Raw genomic sequence first — 17,500 nt, 5'->3', positions numbered from 1 at the left:
TGGACTAGAAACCTGGTCTTTAGCTCGACAAGCTGTCTTGTTTGTTTGTTTTTGTACGCATGTGGGATGTTAGTTTTCAGTCCCAGCCGGGGTTGACGTACTGACAACACACACACACACACACACACACACACGTGCGCACACACACACACACACACACACACGATGAGGTTAGGCACACACACACATATGTCCTTGATTCTCAACCTCTCCTCTGTGGGACTGTGTCAGAATGCTGGCGTACCAGCAGAAGGCTCTGGAGAGGAAAGGGTTAAGACCCAGTAGCCCTAATTAACTTCAGACCAGGAGATTCCAGAGGAAAACCGTTATTCCCAGCAGTGCATTCCTGCCTCTCGATTACCTTGCAGCCAGATTCTATGCTAAGCAGACTTCCATGTACTTAAAACATCCTTGAAGAAATAATTATTAATTTCCCTTTATACACACCGCTGGATCAAAAAGTGAAGCTTTTGGCATATTCCTAAAATATTAAACCGCGTTTTTCAAGGGGCTTGGGTTTTTCCTTTAACTTTTACAGTGTGAATAAAAGGATTGTTATCCTAACCTTGTATTAAAATTCATTGGTTTTGGAATATTTCCAATTAGGTTATATAAAAGACTGAACAGGCCGTCTCAGCGGCTGGAGAGAGTTGAGCGGAGGTTCAGCCCTTACTGAATATGCTCAGAGGATTGAGGTTCCTCTGATGTCACCGGCATGGGCTTCAGAACAAGGCTGCGTTCAGTAGGACAAAGGTGCAAAGTGTTTTGAAGCGTGACCCAGTTACCTCATAGCAGTCTGCAACGTGACTTCAAAGCGGTAGTCGTGGGGGTTGGAAACTCGTTTCTCACTTCTGACAGGTTCGAGGCTCCATGTCAGTGGCACCGCCCTGCAACGGCGGCCAGACGCTTTCCCTTTCAAACCGGTGTGTCTCACCGAACACAACACTTGCTATCTCCGGAGGGTCATACTGTAGGTCAAAGCTCGAGGCCAAAACATCCAATCAGATTTCTCTACGAACCTTTTTTCGCTTTTTTTCCTCATGACCCAGACCCAATTACCTCTTGACCTCTTTAAGTGCTGAAGAATACAGTGAGAAAAATTAGCATGTCTACTAAGCATCCCATTCTGCTCGCGGGAATGCTAACTAGGTTTGTGTTTAAAGATTGAGTTCCTCTCGCTGCAGGAGACTGCTGTGAAATGGATTAATAATGCTCTTGCACGTCGCATCGGAGCAAACGCGAGGCACTCTCCATTATGGGCTGTCTTCAGAACAAGCGTCAGAACAATAGGGGGGCTTTAAAAGATGCTGCTTTCACCCGAGGTGTGCAGAGGAGGGGGCCCTTTGTGAACACATTAAGATGGGCGCAGTGATAAAGCGCCTGACGTTTCCGTTTCCAAAGACACACAGACACACACACACACACACACACAGACACACACACACACACAAATTCAAACAAAACACAAACAAACAATCAGACAGTGAAGTCTGAGGCTGAACGGTCTGAGGCTGAACACACACATACACACATACACACACACACACACACACACACACACACACACAGCGTGAGGTTGGGAAGGGCCAAGGGATACAGTGTCACACACACTGTCTGATGTGTCACACACTTGAGTCTGGGCGTATGGAAGGCAGAGGGGGGCTGTCATCTTGGTGGAAGTCCTCTCCCCCAGACACACTCGGATCTGGTGGATAGACTGGAGTGTCTACACACACACATTGTGGAGCCGACTCACACACACACCAGCACACACTTCTGACTCTTGAATGCTAACACGTATTATGTTGTCTATGACACACACACACATACATTTTCTCTCTCTCTCTCTCTTTCTCTCTCTCTCTCTCTATATATATATATATAGAGTGCAAAGCTGTCTTCAAAGCAAAAGGTGGCTACTTTGAAGAATCTAAAATATAAAACATATTCTGGGTTTTTTAACACTTTTTTGTTTACTACGTAATTCCATATGTGTTCATTCATAGTTTTGATGCCTTCAATATTAATCTACAATGTAGAAAAAATAAATAAAAAAAATAAAGAAAAACCATTGAATGAGAAGGTGTGTCCAAACTTTTGACTGGTGTACTGTATATATATACACAGTAAACACACACACACACACACACACACAAATATTCACTCAGATATATTCTTTCCCAGTACACACATACACCCTACTGCTCCAGCACACACACATCATGCAAAGCAGGTGATTTAATCAGGAAATGTTGATACTGGACATTTAGCGCAAAGAAGAACTTATTCACCGGACTTCACTTCACACACAAACACACACACATACACACACACACATACACACACACACTACTTCAAGTCAAGTTCAAGTTCAAATCACAATCTGTTTTTTCCCACAATCACCCAATGGATTTCCAGTCGTCTAAATAAACATCCTCTCCCATAAACATATGGAGTTAAAGTCATGTGTTTGACACAATGCCGTTGTATAAGTGGTTTACATGACCAGGAATGGGAATGGCTCCCCTGGGCCGTTTGTGGTTTCATAACACTCCCTGTTGAGTGGAAGACTCCTTCACTGACCATAGTCTTCTGTTAGAGGTATAGCAGCATTGATTTGTAACTCTATTGTTGTTGAGGCAGGGTGTGTGTGTGTGTGTGTGTACGTGTGTGAGTATGTGAGTAAGCCTTTTCCCTCACTGCACCCATCTTAATGTTCCATTGTGTTGCGTCTGTCTTCTCACACAGACCTGAACAGCTACCTGTACATCGAGGCGAGCCCCAAGACGGAGAAGCAGCGAGCCAGGATCCTGAGCCCCGTGGTGGAGGCCGACACCGGGCCCCTCTGCCTGCGCTTCTCCTACCAGCTGTGGGGCGAGGCCCAGGGCAGCCTGCGCGTGCTGCTCCGTGATGCCCACCGAGAGGAGACCCTCCTCTGGGCGCTGCATGGCGACCAGGGCCTGGTCTGGAAAGAGGGCCGTACCATCTTGCCCCGATCCCCCAAAGAGTTCCAGGTACTCAGGCTGCTGCCTCTTCCCAACCCCCCCCCCCCCCCCACCCCCCCTCCCTGTAAAAAAAAAACAGTTAAAGGGTTGACTCTAAAGGGATGTATAAATCAATCCATGTTTATAGACTTGAAAATGAATATTGAGTTAGTCCCAGTCAGGCTAATGTCAATATTCCTACCAATATGGAGGGATGCTGCAGGAATGTAGGCATGGAATGACCTTGTATTTGTTTTCTCTCACCTTTCTCCTCTTCTGCTTTGGCAGGTGGTCATGGAGGGCTTCTTTGAACATGGCACCAAGGGTCATATCTGGATAGACAACATCCATATGACTGCTAGTACACCTCTGGAGCAGTGCACACGTAAGTCTACACATCAGAGATGTACACACTCACACACCCGGAAACACACATACAACATTTACACACACACACGCACACACGCACGCACACACACGCACACACACACACACATACACTCACACACACACACATACACACACACACACACACACACACACACACACACATACACTCACACACACACACACACACACACACACAGACAGACATACAAATACATACACACAAATCTTCCTCCATCAGCCCACTACCGCTCAATTCAACATCCGTTACCTTCTCTTTCTCTCTCAGTCTACATCATTCCCCCAGTTCTTCTCTACGTCCATCACCTCCTCCTCTCTGCCCTCTAGGGTCAGTCAACTGTCACTCCACTGGCGCGCTAAACACCATTCTCTTCACTCCCCTCGTCCCCTCCGAAGAGTCTCGGGAACAGCCTCACGATGGCGCCTGAAAAAGCCGGAGAGAAAGAGATGAAAGAGGGAGAGAAAAGGCGTTGTGATATTCCTCCGCAAGTAAAAGAATAGAAACTAGGCCACAAACGCCCTGTGGGCCTGCGATGCTAATCTATGTTTCATTAGATTCCTTCTCTCCTCTCCTCTCATATTTGTAAACAGAGCTTTCCAGATCCGTCAAAGGGAATTACTAGACAGCCCGTTTCCCAAGCAGTCGCGGCGCTGGTGTGAGCGTAGCTTCTTAATCTTTGCAGAGCGGGGGGGTGGGGGGGTGGGGGGGGTTTAGCTGGGGCCTTAAACAGATCAGAGAAAGACCCTGTGTTTGGAGCCAAACCTGCCGCCATCCATTTTTTGACAGACGTCCAAAGGACGAGGCTGAGGGGTGGGGGGGGGGGGGGGGTTTGTGTGTGTGCGGTCATGTGGTTCACACTGAGAAACGAAATATGAAAACATGTCCCCCCCCTTAGTCACCGGAGCTCAAGTGCCACCAAGCTGCGTTTCCACCCTCCGCCCCCTTCCTCCTTCCTCTTTTCCAAAGCATGCTGGGACTGTTCTTATCAACGAGCACAGTTGAGTTTGTTCACAGCGCGTTGGTGTTCCCGCCAAAAAGCCGTCTTCCCAAGTCGCTCCCCACACACAAACCCCCATCCTTTTTGTTTGCATTCCAAGCAATCAGACCGAGTGTTGTGCTCTCTCTCTCTCACTTGCTCTCTCTCTCTCTCTTTCTGTGTGCAGCCAGCCAGCAACCCCTCTCTGCTCAACTGAACCCAACCGATAAACAACTTTTATGCGACTCAACTTCACACACAGTTGCACCCAAACTCCTCGACACATAATGCTCTCTCTCTCTCTCTCTCTCTCTCTCTCTCTCTGAAACTTAGCAAGGAATTAGTGAGTTGTCCTGTGTGACATGTGGCTGAATTCCATCGCTGTCGTCAAGGTTTTCAATAAACGCTCTTGTTCTCTCTCTCTCTCTCTCTCTCTCTCTCTCTCTCTCTCTCTCTCTCTCTCTCTCTCTCTCTTTCAGAACCCTTCGCTGCTTTCCCACCTGACATGACAGGTAAGTTTGACTCCCCCTTTTGGCCGTGTAATGATTTCACTTCCTGTGTGAATGTTTTCCGCTTCCTGCTCGCTCCTATGCGCTGGCTAGACAGCTTTGGCTCGTGAGCGGAGGCTCAAGAGAGCTTTGCTCGGTTGGCCCCAAACGGTGTTGCCTCTGTCTGAAATAACTTGACCAGTAGATGACCAGTCCAGGGACAACCCAATACATTCGGAGCAGGGCTGAAATTTGGCAAGACCTCTCAGTGCGCTGCTTGATTAATGCTGCCTTGGTGACAAATGATTCCCAACCTCATCATCAGCATCCAGACATCATCAAACATCTGAGCCCCACTACTTGATTCCAGTTGAATGGTTGCTTTGAATGTGCAGGATTGTGTATTAGCTGTCAGTCTTGTAAAACATATTGAGAGAGTCTTTGGGGAGCGACTGTATATGGAAGTGATGTTATTACTTGATATAGAGTGTTTTGGCATCTTATGTGTTGCAATAAGATAAGAGGTTGTCAGTTTGTGTGTTTGTGCAATTTTTCCTCCAGCATCACACAGACACACACACACACACACACACACACACACACAGACTGTACACACTTTCTCTTTCTTGCTATCTCTTTCTCTCTCAGACACACACACACACACAGACTGTACACACTTTCTCTTTCTTGCTATCTCTTTCTCTCTCAGACACACACACACACACATACACACACACACACATACACACACACACACACACTGTCCCCAGTGAAAAGCAATCAGATAGAGTGACTGAGCCGAAGCGTGGGTGTCTCTCTCCTCCACTCAACTCTGTCTAATGAGCCTGTGCAGTGTGCAGTAGCAGGTCTACACACCATTTCCTTCTATAATTATGTGACACGGTCCAGCTCTCAGGGTGTTTTCAGCTCCGTACCGTACTCAGAGTCCCTCAGAGCGGCTCTCTCACTCTGTCTCTCCAGACTCAGCCTTTCAGAGTCTTTCAGCTTAGAGTGCTTAGAAACGGTCGCGGGTGTTTAGTTTCCACACAGCAGACGTGTGTAGGAGCTTCTTGGAAGGTGGTGGTAGTGGGACTGTTAGTAAGAAGGTGGGGAGGGAGGGGGGGGTGGGGTGGGGTCAGGTCAGGGAGCCATTGGGATGGTTTCCATGGAGGAAACGTCTTGGCTTGAAGAAGAGAGTTGTTAGGGGAACATTGCGTAAACAGGAGAACGGGTTTTCTAAAAAGGAATGTTCTTGTTCGAACCAGCCAAATCCCAACCCCTGCCTCTAGATACAGTCAGAGAGTTCGAGATACATTCATACTGTGTGTAGGCTACAACGGTACATGGTCTCATTGCGTCTACTGATTCACTAAAGGGCCTGTTGCATGATTTAAATCTGCACCCCTAATTCTCCACCCTTTCTCCTGGAAGTGTGCACTTGTGTGTCCTCCCCGACATAGATTGAGAAGTGTACAGTCGGATTGGTGTTAAAGTCCATGCTTACACATGTCTTATACTTTTAAATCCATGTTGGGAAGTCCACAAGTGCACACTTCGTGGAAAAGGGTGGAGAATTGGAAAGAAGGGTTGATCAGTTGAGTATCTGGAACGTCCTCTACTAACAGAATGCAGGAAGTAGCACCTCCCTAATTGTGTATTGGTTCTGTTATGGCTAATAATTATGTTTCACACCAAGTTGTATTACATTAGAGCTTAATCAATTGGAGCATTGGATCAATTCAAACTCTGATACAAAAGAAATCCCTAGCCGTACTAGCTTTGCTCTTGGTGTGAAAACCGCCCCTCTCATCATCAATTGCAACCAAAGCTTCCTACGAGAAAAAAATAATGCATTGGATTGTTTTAATTTCAGCATTATGTGTGATGAAGCCTTTTTGTTTGAGCCAGCACGCTTCTGCATGCTCACATGAGGCAAATGCCTGCTGTTCTAGTGATGAAAAGCCACAGGGGGAGAAAATTGGGGGAGATGTAAAAAAAGAAAAACAAAGCCATCTTTTGGATGTGCTGCTGGCTCGCCTCTCTCCCCCAGGCCAACTATTCTGTATCTCTCCACCAGGGGGAGGCCTTCCTGGCGGGAGCGAGCCCACAGTAGATACCCTGGCAGTGCCGCCCATACCCGCCCTCTGGTATTACCTAATGGCTGCTGGGGGCGCCCTGCTTCTCCTGGCGGTTGCCATATTGGTCAGGGCACTCTGTTGCCGTCGACGACGGCTGGCAGCCAAGAAGAGCCAGCTCTCTGTGGCCTACCACAGTTCCTCCCAGTGCTTCCAATACTCCCATTGGTCCTCCAGCACTATGGCCGCTCCAGGGTCAGAACCTGTCCTCACTGTGAGAATAGACAACCAGGATCGACACGCCCTCTGCTGAATGACGCGGCGCTGGATCTACTCTGATTGACAGGGCAGACTTGTCCGTAAACCCCTCCTCTTTTGATGGCATTGATGACAGTGACTTGGCAAGGATGACACTTGGACATTTCTGTTGTGTCCAATTTTCTTCAGCAATGTTTATGAACAAATACTCCAAATACAAATGACTGATCTGTCTGGGTGGATGTAGTTTTGGTTGTTTTTTTGTGGGGGAGTTTGTTGTTGCCATGTCATACTTTCAGTCCGAGATCAGTGGATTCCAGTCCGAGACATATTTACAGAATCAGAGTGGCTTGTTTAGGAGTTTACTGAGGACTGATTCCTACCCCCTGGGCTTTCTGGAATGATCCCAGAATGTACACACTTTGTGGGCTGAAGTTCTGGTCTAGGGTGGATGAGCTGGTTCAGCCTTGCAGGCCCCACTGCTGCCAAACCACAAACTAGAGAGAGAGAGAGAGAGAGAGAGAGAGAGAGAGAGAGAGAGAGAGAGAGAGAGAGAGCACTAGAAGAGCATTCAGAGAGAGGGGTTTACTGAAATACTACAGGATAGACTTCACTACAGATAGTCATAATTCTTTAAGATGGATTGCTAACATGACAGTATCATTATAACTGAAGGTTGTTAAACAGGAAACATTGTAATGATGAAGTAAGAGTTGTTTATTTTCGGGGGGGCTTTTCTACAGTGTGAGCATTGTTTTGTTGTTTTACTTAATCCAATTGTGCATTTACGCTGGGTAAATCCAACGTCTTATTAAGTCTCACTCCAGAGACCAAGCATATAGGTTTTGATTGAATAGTGCCTCTTCTGGTATCGGAGGCATCCATCAGTGTCAGCGTCATCCCTCTCTGTATGGTATTCCATCTTTGTTTCCTGGTGTATGAAGAGGACAGAGCTCATCTCCCATCAATACAGCACCACCCACTTCTTTTGTTCTTCATGTCCTCAAAATTGCCTCATTGAAAGCCAAGTCAACAGAGGCGATGTTTTTCTCAATGTGAATATGTGTTTTGTGAGTCGTAAACAGACACAGCTGTCCCCCCCCCCTTCACCACAGACTCCCAAATTTAAATTCAGATAAATCTCACAATAGTGTTGAAGCAGCTGGAAGTCATATCCATGGTGTGGTGTTCTTGAGGACAATCCAGAACATCATGGAAACGAGACCAGATAGAAACTGTGGTTGACGCTTCCCCTTATGTCCCTAGATGGCTTCTGGCTTGCATTCCTCATTAGAACATTGATGAAAAACAAAAAACGGGGTGAATATCTCATGGGTAAATAATAACTGGCCATGAGAATTTGCTGTCTGTTTAAAATGTGACACTCCCCAATCAAGTTAAGCACAGGGTGCAAATCAACACCAGCCCAATGTAACCCCCACCTGGGTTTGGTGCTTTATTTGTACAGTGAAGACTGAACCATTCTAAGTTGGAGCTGTGAAGGCTTCCTTTGAGTGGTCTTCCACAGACTGTTTGTTTCTCACGAAGCCATTTCAGCAGAATACCCATATACCTGTACATGTGACAGTCAGGGTTTTTAGTTGTACTTTTTGCAGAGTGGATAGGGTTTTTTTGGCAAGCTCTCACAATGTGCTTTTAAATCAACTGGGGGTTGGACACCCCACTCTGTCCATCTCGCCACCAATTTGTTCCAAGCTCTTAATAGCTCTAATTAGTTAATGGACCGATAACATTTGTTAAGGCTGCAGTAAGCACTTTTCTCTCCCATCTCCCGCACCTCGCCATCAGCCAACTGCGGTTGCCCTGGAGACAGTATTAATGACACTAGGCTCTTGGAAACCTCCAGTTAAGAAGGGGTGTCTTGCCAAGCAGTTACTCCCATTGCTGACCATATGCCAAATGCTGCCCACACATCACACAAAAAAAACACTCATCTGAAAATAAAATGGGGATTTTAAAAAAGAGTGTTGACGAGAGTGTTTAAAAGGCCTGTGTTAAGATGGGGAGAGGTACCCCTCCAGATTCTACACATCAAACACCTAGTCCTACTCTGATGCCCAGCTCTGTGCCCAACTCTGTGCCCAATACATCATTTGTAACTAGGGCTTGTTGATGATGATGACGATGATGATGATGATGATGATGATGATGATGATGATTTATTTGGGCTTTGCATCTCTTATTGATAGTAAATGAATTGTCTGTGTTTTATGCCATGTTGTGAGATGTGTTGACGTGTGTGTTTGAATTAGCCAAATGAATATGATGAATATAGTACGTATTACATCTGTAATAATAAATAAGTATTATTTTTCTATAATGTGGTGGATTTGTGTGTTAAAATGCCATTATGGTAGCAGCCCAAACATTGTTACTGTACATAACGGTGAGTTTAGGCCAACCCAAAAATTGCATAAGACAATTGACCTATTGATGCTGTGTATTGTACTAATATTCTCTTATTTGTTCCTTTCCCATAGATAAGAGACCTGTTGAATTTGGGGACAGTCGACTTTTCAGTAGCGAAGACCACCCAGATAGAGGTACGGCCCTAATTAGATCCTCAGTCTTTTCAATGACTGTTCTTGTCAAAGGTGATGAACATGAACTCTTTATATCCTCTTACACTGTATCTCTACCCCTCCCCCCCTCATCCCCCCTTCTATCTCCCATCCTCCCTCCCCCCCCTCCCTCCCTCTCTCTCCATCCCGTCCAGGTTTCCCATTCCCCGAGTGGAGCACAGTGGTGCCGTCGTCCGAGCCCCCGGTGACACGTTTCTCCGAGAAGGACAACTCCTGGCTGTACACCCTGGACCCCATCCTGGTCACCATCATCGTCATGAGCTCGCTGGGCGTGTTGCTGGGGGCCGTGTGTGCCGGCCTGCTGCTCTACTGCACCTGCTCCTACAGCGGCCTGTCCTCCCGCAGCTCCACCACCCTGGAGAACTACAACTTTGAGCTGTACGACGGCCTCAAACACAAGGTCAAACTCAACCAGCAGCGCTGCTGCACCGAGGCGTGAAGAAGAGGAGGAGGAGGAGGAGGAGGAGGAGAAGGAGAGGAGAAGGAGAGGAGAAGGAGCAGAGGAGGATAGGGGCAGCCATTTCTCTATCCACTCATTCTTCTTCATCCTCTCTCCGTTTTGCTTGCTTGGCCCTTCTGCTCTCACTGGGACCTGATGGAGTCCACCTGGCCGATGGAAAGAACCATGGGGGGAAAAGCCACTTTTTTAGCCTTCAGAACTTGAGAACTACCCCCACCCCCCTCCCCTTCCCCCCAATACACACACACACACACACACACACACACACACAATTAGGGAAGGACTGCCCAGCATACTCCCTAGAGTGGACTGTTCCATTGCAGGGGATGCTATGTCTGCTATGTATGTCTAAAAAAATTGAAATTATCAACACATATCAATTGCAAATACCTACTACTCCAAAAGAGAGAACTCTATATAAATACATCCTAGATTTTTAAAAGGTCTAGTTTTTAAACTGGAGACAGACAGTAGGCTGAACTAAGGACACCGAGAGCACATGAGCCAGGTGAGTGTGTAAGAAGTGTGTCTCTCTATCGATCACGTGAATACAGTGGCCTAGAACCTAGTTGCTGGGTTGGACTGTTTTCTTTCCGTTGTAGACTCTGTGTCTCTGTAACATATCAGCCTCAGATTTCCCACTCCCTACGTTTTTGACAGTCTGTGGTATTTTTAGACGCCACCGTCTTTCGAGTGAGTTTTTTTAGTTCATTCCCTTTCTGTTTTCTGTTTAGTTTGTTGGCCTATTGCCAGTCTGTGAATGCTGATAAGTCAAGAAAGAGGGAGGGAGAGGGGAGGTGGGAACTGTAAACTGTGTTCTGTTTCAGATAGAGAGAGTTATTGTTAGATTTAGTTCAGGCTGTCGTTGTGGTGGTTTGTATTTAAGAGAAGCTCATGTTTACACTGTGGCTAGGTGAAGGTAAAGGAGGTTTTGGTCAGTGCAACCTATGGATTGCTCAAAGTGGACAAACGCAGAGGACTGGATACTGCAAACAGAAAAGACAATAAGAGAGGGGGGGGAGTAAAGAAATGAACTGCTTGCGCAATAAATCCCCACATCCTCTTCTCTCCCATGGGGGACACTCACTCTGTGTGTCAGAGGAGAAGAGAAATCGGTGATGAAAAAACGCGCAGCAAGAATGTGTTCTTCTTCTAGGCCATTGACTGGACTGGACACACATCTGAGCCTTAAGTCAGCTGCTTATGGAAGGAGACACTAATGGAAGGAGGACTTCAACATTTCCTATGTGTGGACCTCGGAGGCCTTGGTGTCAGGTGTCTCGCTCGCCCTCTCCTCATTGGCTGTTTGTGTTCTTTTTTCATGTTTTCACTCCGTTTTCACCCCATGTTGTCACGGTGAGGCTAGAGTGTAAATCAGAAGAGGTTTTGCCTCAGCTCTGTCTGGACTCGTGGTCTTGTGAAGGAGAGAGAATAGTCAATATGTCCACTGAACCTCTGATTAGATTTCTCACGTTCACTCACTCCAAACACACACACACACACACAACCCCCCCCCCCCACACACACACACACAGACACAGACACACGCACACACACACACACACACACACACACACACACACACACACACACACACACACACACACACACACTACTCTATTCATACACACAACATGCATACAGGTATATACTTACTCAATACATGTCTACATGCATACAGTATGAACACACCCACATATGTACTCCCACAAATGCATACACACCTTTACACCCTCTGACACACACTCACAAATGCATGGGCACAAAGGCACACACACATACACATTCATACATACACACACACACCCACACACACACACACTTACCCACAGAAGACAGAGGACTGCTCCCACCCTAATGCTATTCTGGGCATGTATGGCATGTGGATCCACCACAGCCGACCCAGGCTATTGCTGAGAGGCCCAGGTTGGTGATGGGCTGTGTGGCAGAGACCCCCCCCCCCTTCCCCCCTTTCCCCAGAGGCTCCCACCACTGGACACCACTGACTCTTATCCAAGTGCCTTGGAGCTTCTTTGATCCAGTTTGCCTTTGGAGCCCATATCAGATCACAGCTATAGCGCCCCCTCTGGTCTGGGCAAGATGGACCAAACTCACAAGGACAAGAATTTTCCCGTCGCAACTGGTCAGACTTACAGCTGTTGTTGCTCTGGGGTGCTTTGTACAGAAAAAAAAGTTTCTTTTTATGATTGTTATTATTATTGTTCTGATTATTTAATAAAGGATTTATACCATACTGATGCGAGTGATGTTATTGACTGTTATCTCTGGATAGCCTACTGTATGTGGTGTCTTAGTTTAGTGTATGAATGACAGATTAGAGGGGTTGTGAGTGTACATCTGCTGAAGTAACTTGGGGCTCATTCTCGGACACAGTATAGTACACAGACATTCATATTCACTCAGAAACACACTCATGGATACATTTCTACTCACATGAAGACCTCTCTTTAGGTCACACTCACAAGCTTTGAAACACACACAAATACATCACACACATACACACACAAACACACAAAAACACACGCACACACACACAAATACAAACACACGCACACACACACACACACAAATACAAACACACACAAAATTGGTGTCAGCCAGCCACCGTTTTCCTCTCATCTCCCCATGGTGTCCCATTAGCCCAGACCTTTAGTCGTCCCGTGTTTAGAAGCTCTAACATCAAAGCTTTGAAGTGCCCCAGCGTCCCAGCCTCCATGACACACACACACACACACACACACACAATTACTCTTCTCCTTTTACTCACCTTGCCATCTCTCTAACACACAGTTCTATTTAGCCACATAAGGCCCCTCATCTGAACGCTAACATGACCAGTAGATGTAGCATCTAAGGTATGCTATCTATGACACATGACACTTCATTTGTTGCTGTTGCTAAGAAGGAGCCAAGAGGGGGGATAGAGTTACAGGCCTACAGGCTACTAGATTTAAGGAAGAAAACGATGCTCCTGTCATGTCCAATATGGTATACTTTTTACATGTTTCTTTCATATCCTTCACAATAGATTGTTCTATCTTCACTGTTGCCTCGTCTAGGGCTAAAAAAAACCTCTCAGCTCTGGGTTGGCCTATATTTTAGGGAAATAGCGTGCTTCGTGTGTAGGAGGCATGCTGCTTCGGGCCCAGTGTAATTATCTGGGGTGTATGCTCCCATGCTGTCATTTGTATTAAAAAAGTGTGTTATTCAGAAACTGATAACTGCCTGTCAACTGTTTTCCATCCCGCCCTGTGCTAGAAGCATGGGGTGAGCCACAGGAACCTCTGTCTGTCTCAAACATCTGGTATGTTGTCTCAACATACCATACCAGAAGGTTGGTAAACAGTCTGCAAGGTTGGCCTTGTCTGTATACAAGGTGACTAGTGTCTCGTGTTCATTGTCGTTTGCATTGTTCCTGATACTGTTAATAAACTGAAATAAAGACCGGACTCGACCAAGTAAAGCATTTGATGTGGGCCTCTATATTCAACGGCAAATATAAACAGCCTAATACAAAGCTTTAACACACATGGCGACAGGACCAGCGATTCAAAGCAGGGACACATGGTGTTACACAGTCAAAATGTGCTCTGCGGTACGACATTACGGCCCAATTACAGTCCAAAAACACAAGCTCTAAAGCCAACAGAAGAGTACACCATCTGCTTGCAGGTCTGATTGATCCCCACAGAAAACAGCACCAGACAGAAACCACAACAGAACCGTCAATAGGAAATTAGCGAAGGAGCCAGATTCATTGTTCCGTGCTGCCTCTTGTTTTTACAACCATATTATTCTAAACTTGAATAATATGTTGTTACCTAAATGTTGTTTTTCCCCCTCTCTATCAGTCTGAAATGGAATACTCGGCAGGAGCTTTCCTTTCCTCAGAGGGGAGAGCGGTCTCCCTTTTAAAGCCTTGCCAGCCTTCAAAGCAGGGCCTGGCCGCTCTGTAAGCCGATAGGGCCAGGTTGAGAGGGAGCCCCATTTAAGGGTCACAACAGGAAATGTCTCAAACACACAGCTAATTAATCTGCTGCTTATGTCATGGAGATGAAGGAAAGGCTACTAGTGGGCATACAGTACAGAGCAAACACTATTTAGAAATCAGTTTCTGAGGGAGGGGGCATGGGGCAGGGGGTATGATTAGGTCTGTACACTTTGCTTGTAAAAATGTATTATAATGTAGAATGAATCAGGTGTCAAGAAAATATTCTTATTTTATTTTATATTCTATATTATCTCTAACTGTTTAATTATACTAACTCAACATGCATGATTTCTTGTCTGTTTGCTTTGATTTCTCTGTCTTAACCGGTTGTCCTTTTGTATTGTTTACTGTTTGTATGTTCTGTGAAGGAAAGAATAAAAACCATAATTGCAAAGAAAACATTCACGATCGGTCATGAAAAATGCCTCCCACAATGAAGCCGCGTGCTGCTTTTCATGCAGCTTGTGAGAAAGAACTGCAGGGCTCCACAGCGCCTCTCTCTAAACATTGTGTGAGCCTTGATCTTGGAAGAAAGTAATGACTCCATGAACCAAACATATTTTTAACGTATGTACTGTGCCGTCGGCTGTATTGGACTTCATGTCCAAAAAAGCACTTAATTATTTAATGAAATGTATGTATATATCCTAAAGAATATTTGTACCAAATGTAGCACTTTAATCCACCGCAGAATGATGTAATGATATTTTGACGCAATGGAGTCTCATTATAGGTGAGAACGAGGGGTAGATCCTGGTGGAACACCCAGAGACTGATCCAGTCTGCCTCTCTACAGTATCCAGACACCTCACAGCCTTCACCCCCCCCCATCCCCTGTCCCTCATCCCCCGTCCTCTGTCCCCCGTACTCTGTCCCCCGTCCTCTGTCCCCCGTCCCCCATCCCCCCTCCTTTGTCCCCTGTCCTCTGTCCATCCCCCGTCCCCCGTCCCCCGTCCCCCGTCCCCCATCCCCCCCGTCCTCTGTCCCCCCCTGTCCTCTGTCCCTCGTCCTCTGACCCCCGTCCACCGCCCCCCCACCATTTCCCAGCCACACAGCCACCCCATGTCCCACACCGCACCCTGGGAAGTGAGCCCAGACCAGTCTATCACCCCAGACCAGTCTGTCGCCCCTGCCAGTGGTTCAAAGCCCCTATCTGGGTCAGGGGAGGGGTGTCCAGAGGGGTTGGGAGGGGGGGGGGGGTACAGGCTGCCAATGAGGCCCATCACAGTGACAGCGACAGCCACCAATCTAAACATTTACTGCCAGGCAGGCCATCATTTTCCTTCCGTAGATTCATTCACATCTCCACCAAGAGAGGATATGGCTTCTGAAAACAAATAAATGAAGGAAATATTAGAATGAGAACATATTTGTTAGAGCTCAAACCCAGCCAGCCTCACCGTGGTTCTGAATCCCCTGTCAGAGAAGGTCACAACTCAAAGAATGTAATAAGATTATTGTTATTACATTCCTTGTTACACCTGAGGAAATTAACTCAACTCTCTTTGTGTGAGTTGACTGAATGATGTGCCCTTAAACTCAGAGATGACTCTTCGAGATGACTCTCACTCTGTCCTTGTTTCATGTGTTGTGCAGACTGCCAAGGTGACAACCATATTAGTCAGACAAAGACCAGTATTTCTTTAGTTGTGAAAGTTTGTGATAACCAATTATGATATAGCACCTGTTTCATTCTGAGTCAAGGTTTAAAATGGCTTCAGACTGTCTGTGAGAAAAAAAGTCTGCTGTCTACTAGCACAAATCAAAGTAATCTACTTCTTGTGCTCAGCTCCTCTATGCATAAGGGTTCTCTGATCATATTCACTGTCTATCAGCACCGACAATGCATTACTCTGACACAAAAACCATATCAAAATGGCCATGTCACCCAGTTATTACAGTACTTAGCAAGGGAGTGAGTCTACAGAATTTGAGTGAAAAACAAAGCAGTATTTCATATTGAAAAGCGGTAATCAATTATGGAATATATTGAGCTGATTGACTCAGACAAAAGCCTGTCATTACACACAAGGTGAGGGAGCTCTTGTCATTTTCTTTTGTTTCTTCTTTGTGGTTGGCAGGCTTTTGTTTGGGAATAATTTAGAGTCCTTCTCATAACTTTCCCCGAAAATTATTCATCTTTCATTATAGATGTCTTGGAGGAGATAATCAAATTCTTGCACTTCAAGCACCATCTGCTCCAAAATAATTGACAATTTTGTTAAAAAAAACAACCTCTGTGCCTCTTCAGTCCATTCATAAACATATTCATCTGAATTGAATTAGCTCATATCTTGCATATTTATCCAATGTAGTCAGACTTACACTATTGACATTTCCACTCTTGCTTTCCTCAAGATTGGGAGGTGTGAGTGAGGTATGTGGTGTATTTACAATGTAAGGGGGCTGGTATAAGTTGGGTTTAAGCTTGTGCATGACTAAATGTTTGGGTTATGTGAGTCTGTATTCTGTGCATTCTTAATCCCTTGAGTGGGCAGAGGTTTCGTTGATGATACGTGACGTTTCACATCGGAGGTGTGAAATGTTCACAGACCTCTTGAACATTTTGTGTTTGGAAGTTGAGAGTTAAGTGTGTGTGTGTGTGTGTGTGTGTGTGTGTGTGTGTGTGTGTGTGTGTGTGTGTGTGTGTGTGTGTGTGTGTGCGTGCGCGTGCGCGTGCGCGTGCGCGTGTTGGTGTGGGGGGGTCTCTACTCTCTCTCCCCTCTCTGTGAAAGATAGTTCTCTGCTGTGCTCTCTTAGAAACAGCACCCAGGGGAGAGAGGATTTATAACCCTATTCAGCTGGGCTGAGCTTCAGTTTAGCATCACTCAAACCACTTCTTCTAACACACACACATACACACACACACACACACACACACACACACACACACACATACATACACACACACAAACACACACACACATTCGTTGCAAAATTACGTCACGTTGTGGAAATGTTCATGAGGGATTTATCGAGGACATTTATCGAGGAATATATAATTTATCTCTGCCAATTCCACAACTTTCCCTGCATGGTATTGTTTTAGCATGAAGATGATAGCACAGAGATATGCATTGACTACGCATTGAGAAGATCTACAGGCTCAACGTGGTACCGCCTTACCACGTACATACATATGTCTGTGCACCCACCCACACACACACACACACACACACACACATACACACACTCACCCACATGCACACACACAGATACCCACACACACACACAC

The 17,500-nt window shown here is 46.1% G+C and overlaps 1 protein-coding gene across 1 annotated transcript in view; it reads left to right on the top strand.

Annotated features, from left to right (window-relative positions):
• The window catches only part of nrp2a (neuropilin 2a), a gene marked incomplete at its 3' end in the record, with an annotated part of 49,133 nt that extends 38,901 nt beyond the window's left edge, over window positions 1-10,232 (top strand). Inside the window, exons 13-17 of the mRNA XM_083679826.1 lie at window positions 2,749-3,014; window positions 3,273-3,369; window positions 4,849-4,881; window positions 9,692-9,754; window positions 9,928-10,232. Coding sequence (XP_083535952.1) covers window positions 2,749-3,014; window positions 3,273-3,369; window positions 4,849-4,881; window positions 9,692-9,754; window positions 9,928-10,232 — 764 coding nt within the window. The remainder of the gene's footprint in view (window positions 1-2,748; window positions 3,015-3,272; window positions 3,370-4,848; window positions 4,882-9,691; window positions 9,755-9,927) is intronic.
• Between the last annotated feature and the right edge of the window lie 7,268 nt (window positions 10,233-17,500).

Source organism: Argentina silus (genome assembly GCF_951799395.1).
Source record: "Argentina silus genome assembly, chromosome: 11".
In the NCBI taxonomy this organism is placed as follows: domain Eukaryota; kingdom Metazoa; phylum Chordata; class Actinopteri; order Argentiniformes; family Argentinidae; genus Argentina; species Argentina silus.
Note: the sequence above shows the minus strand (reverse complement) of the source record. Positions and strands in the feature narration are given on the sequence as shown.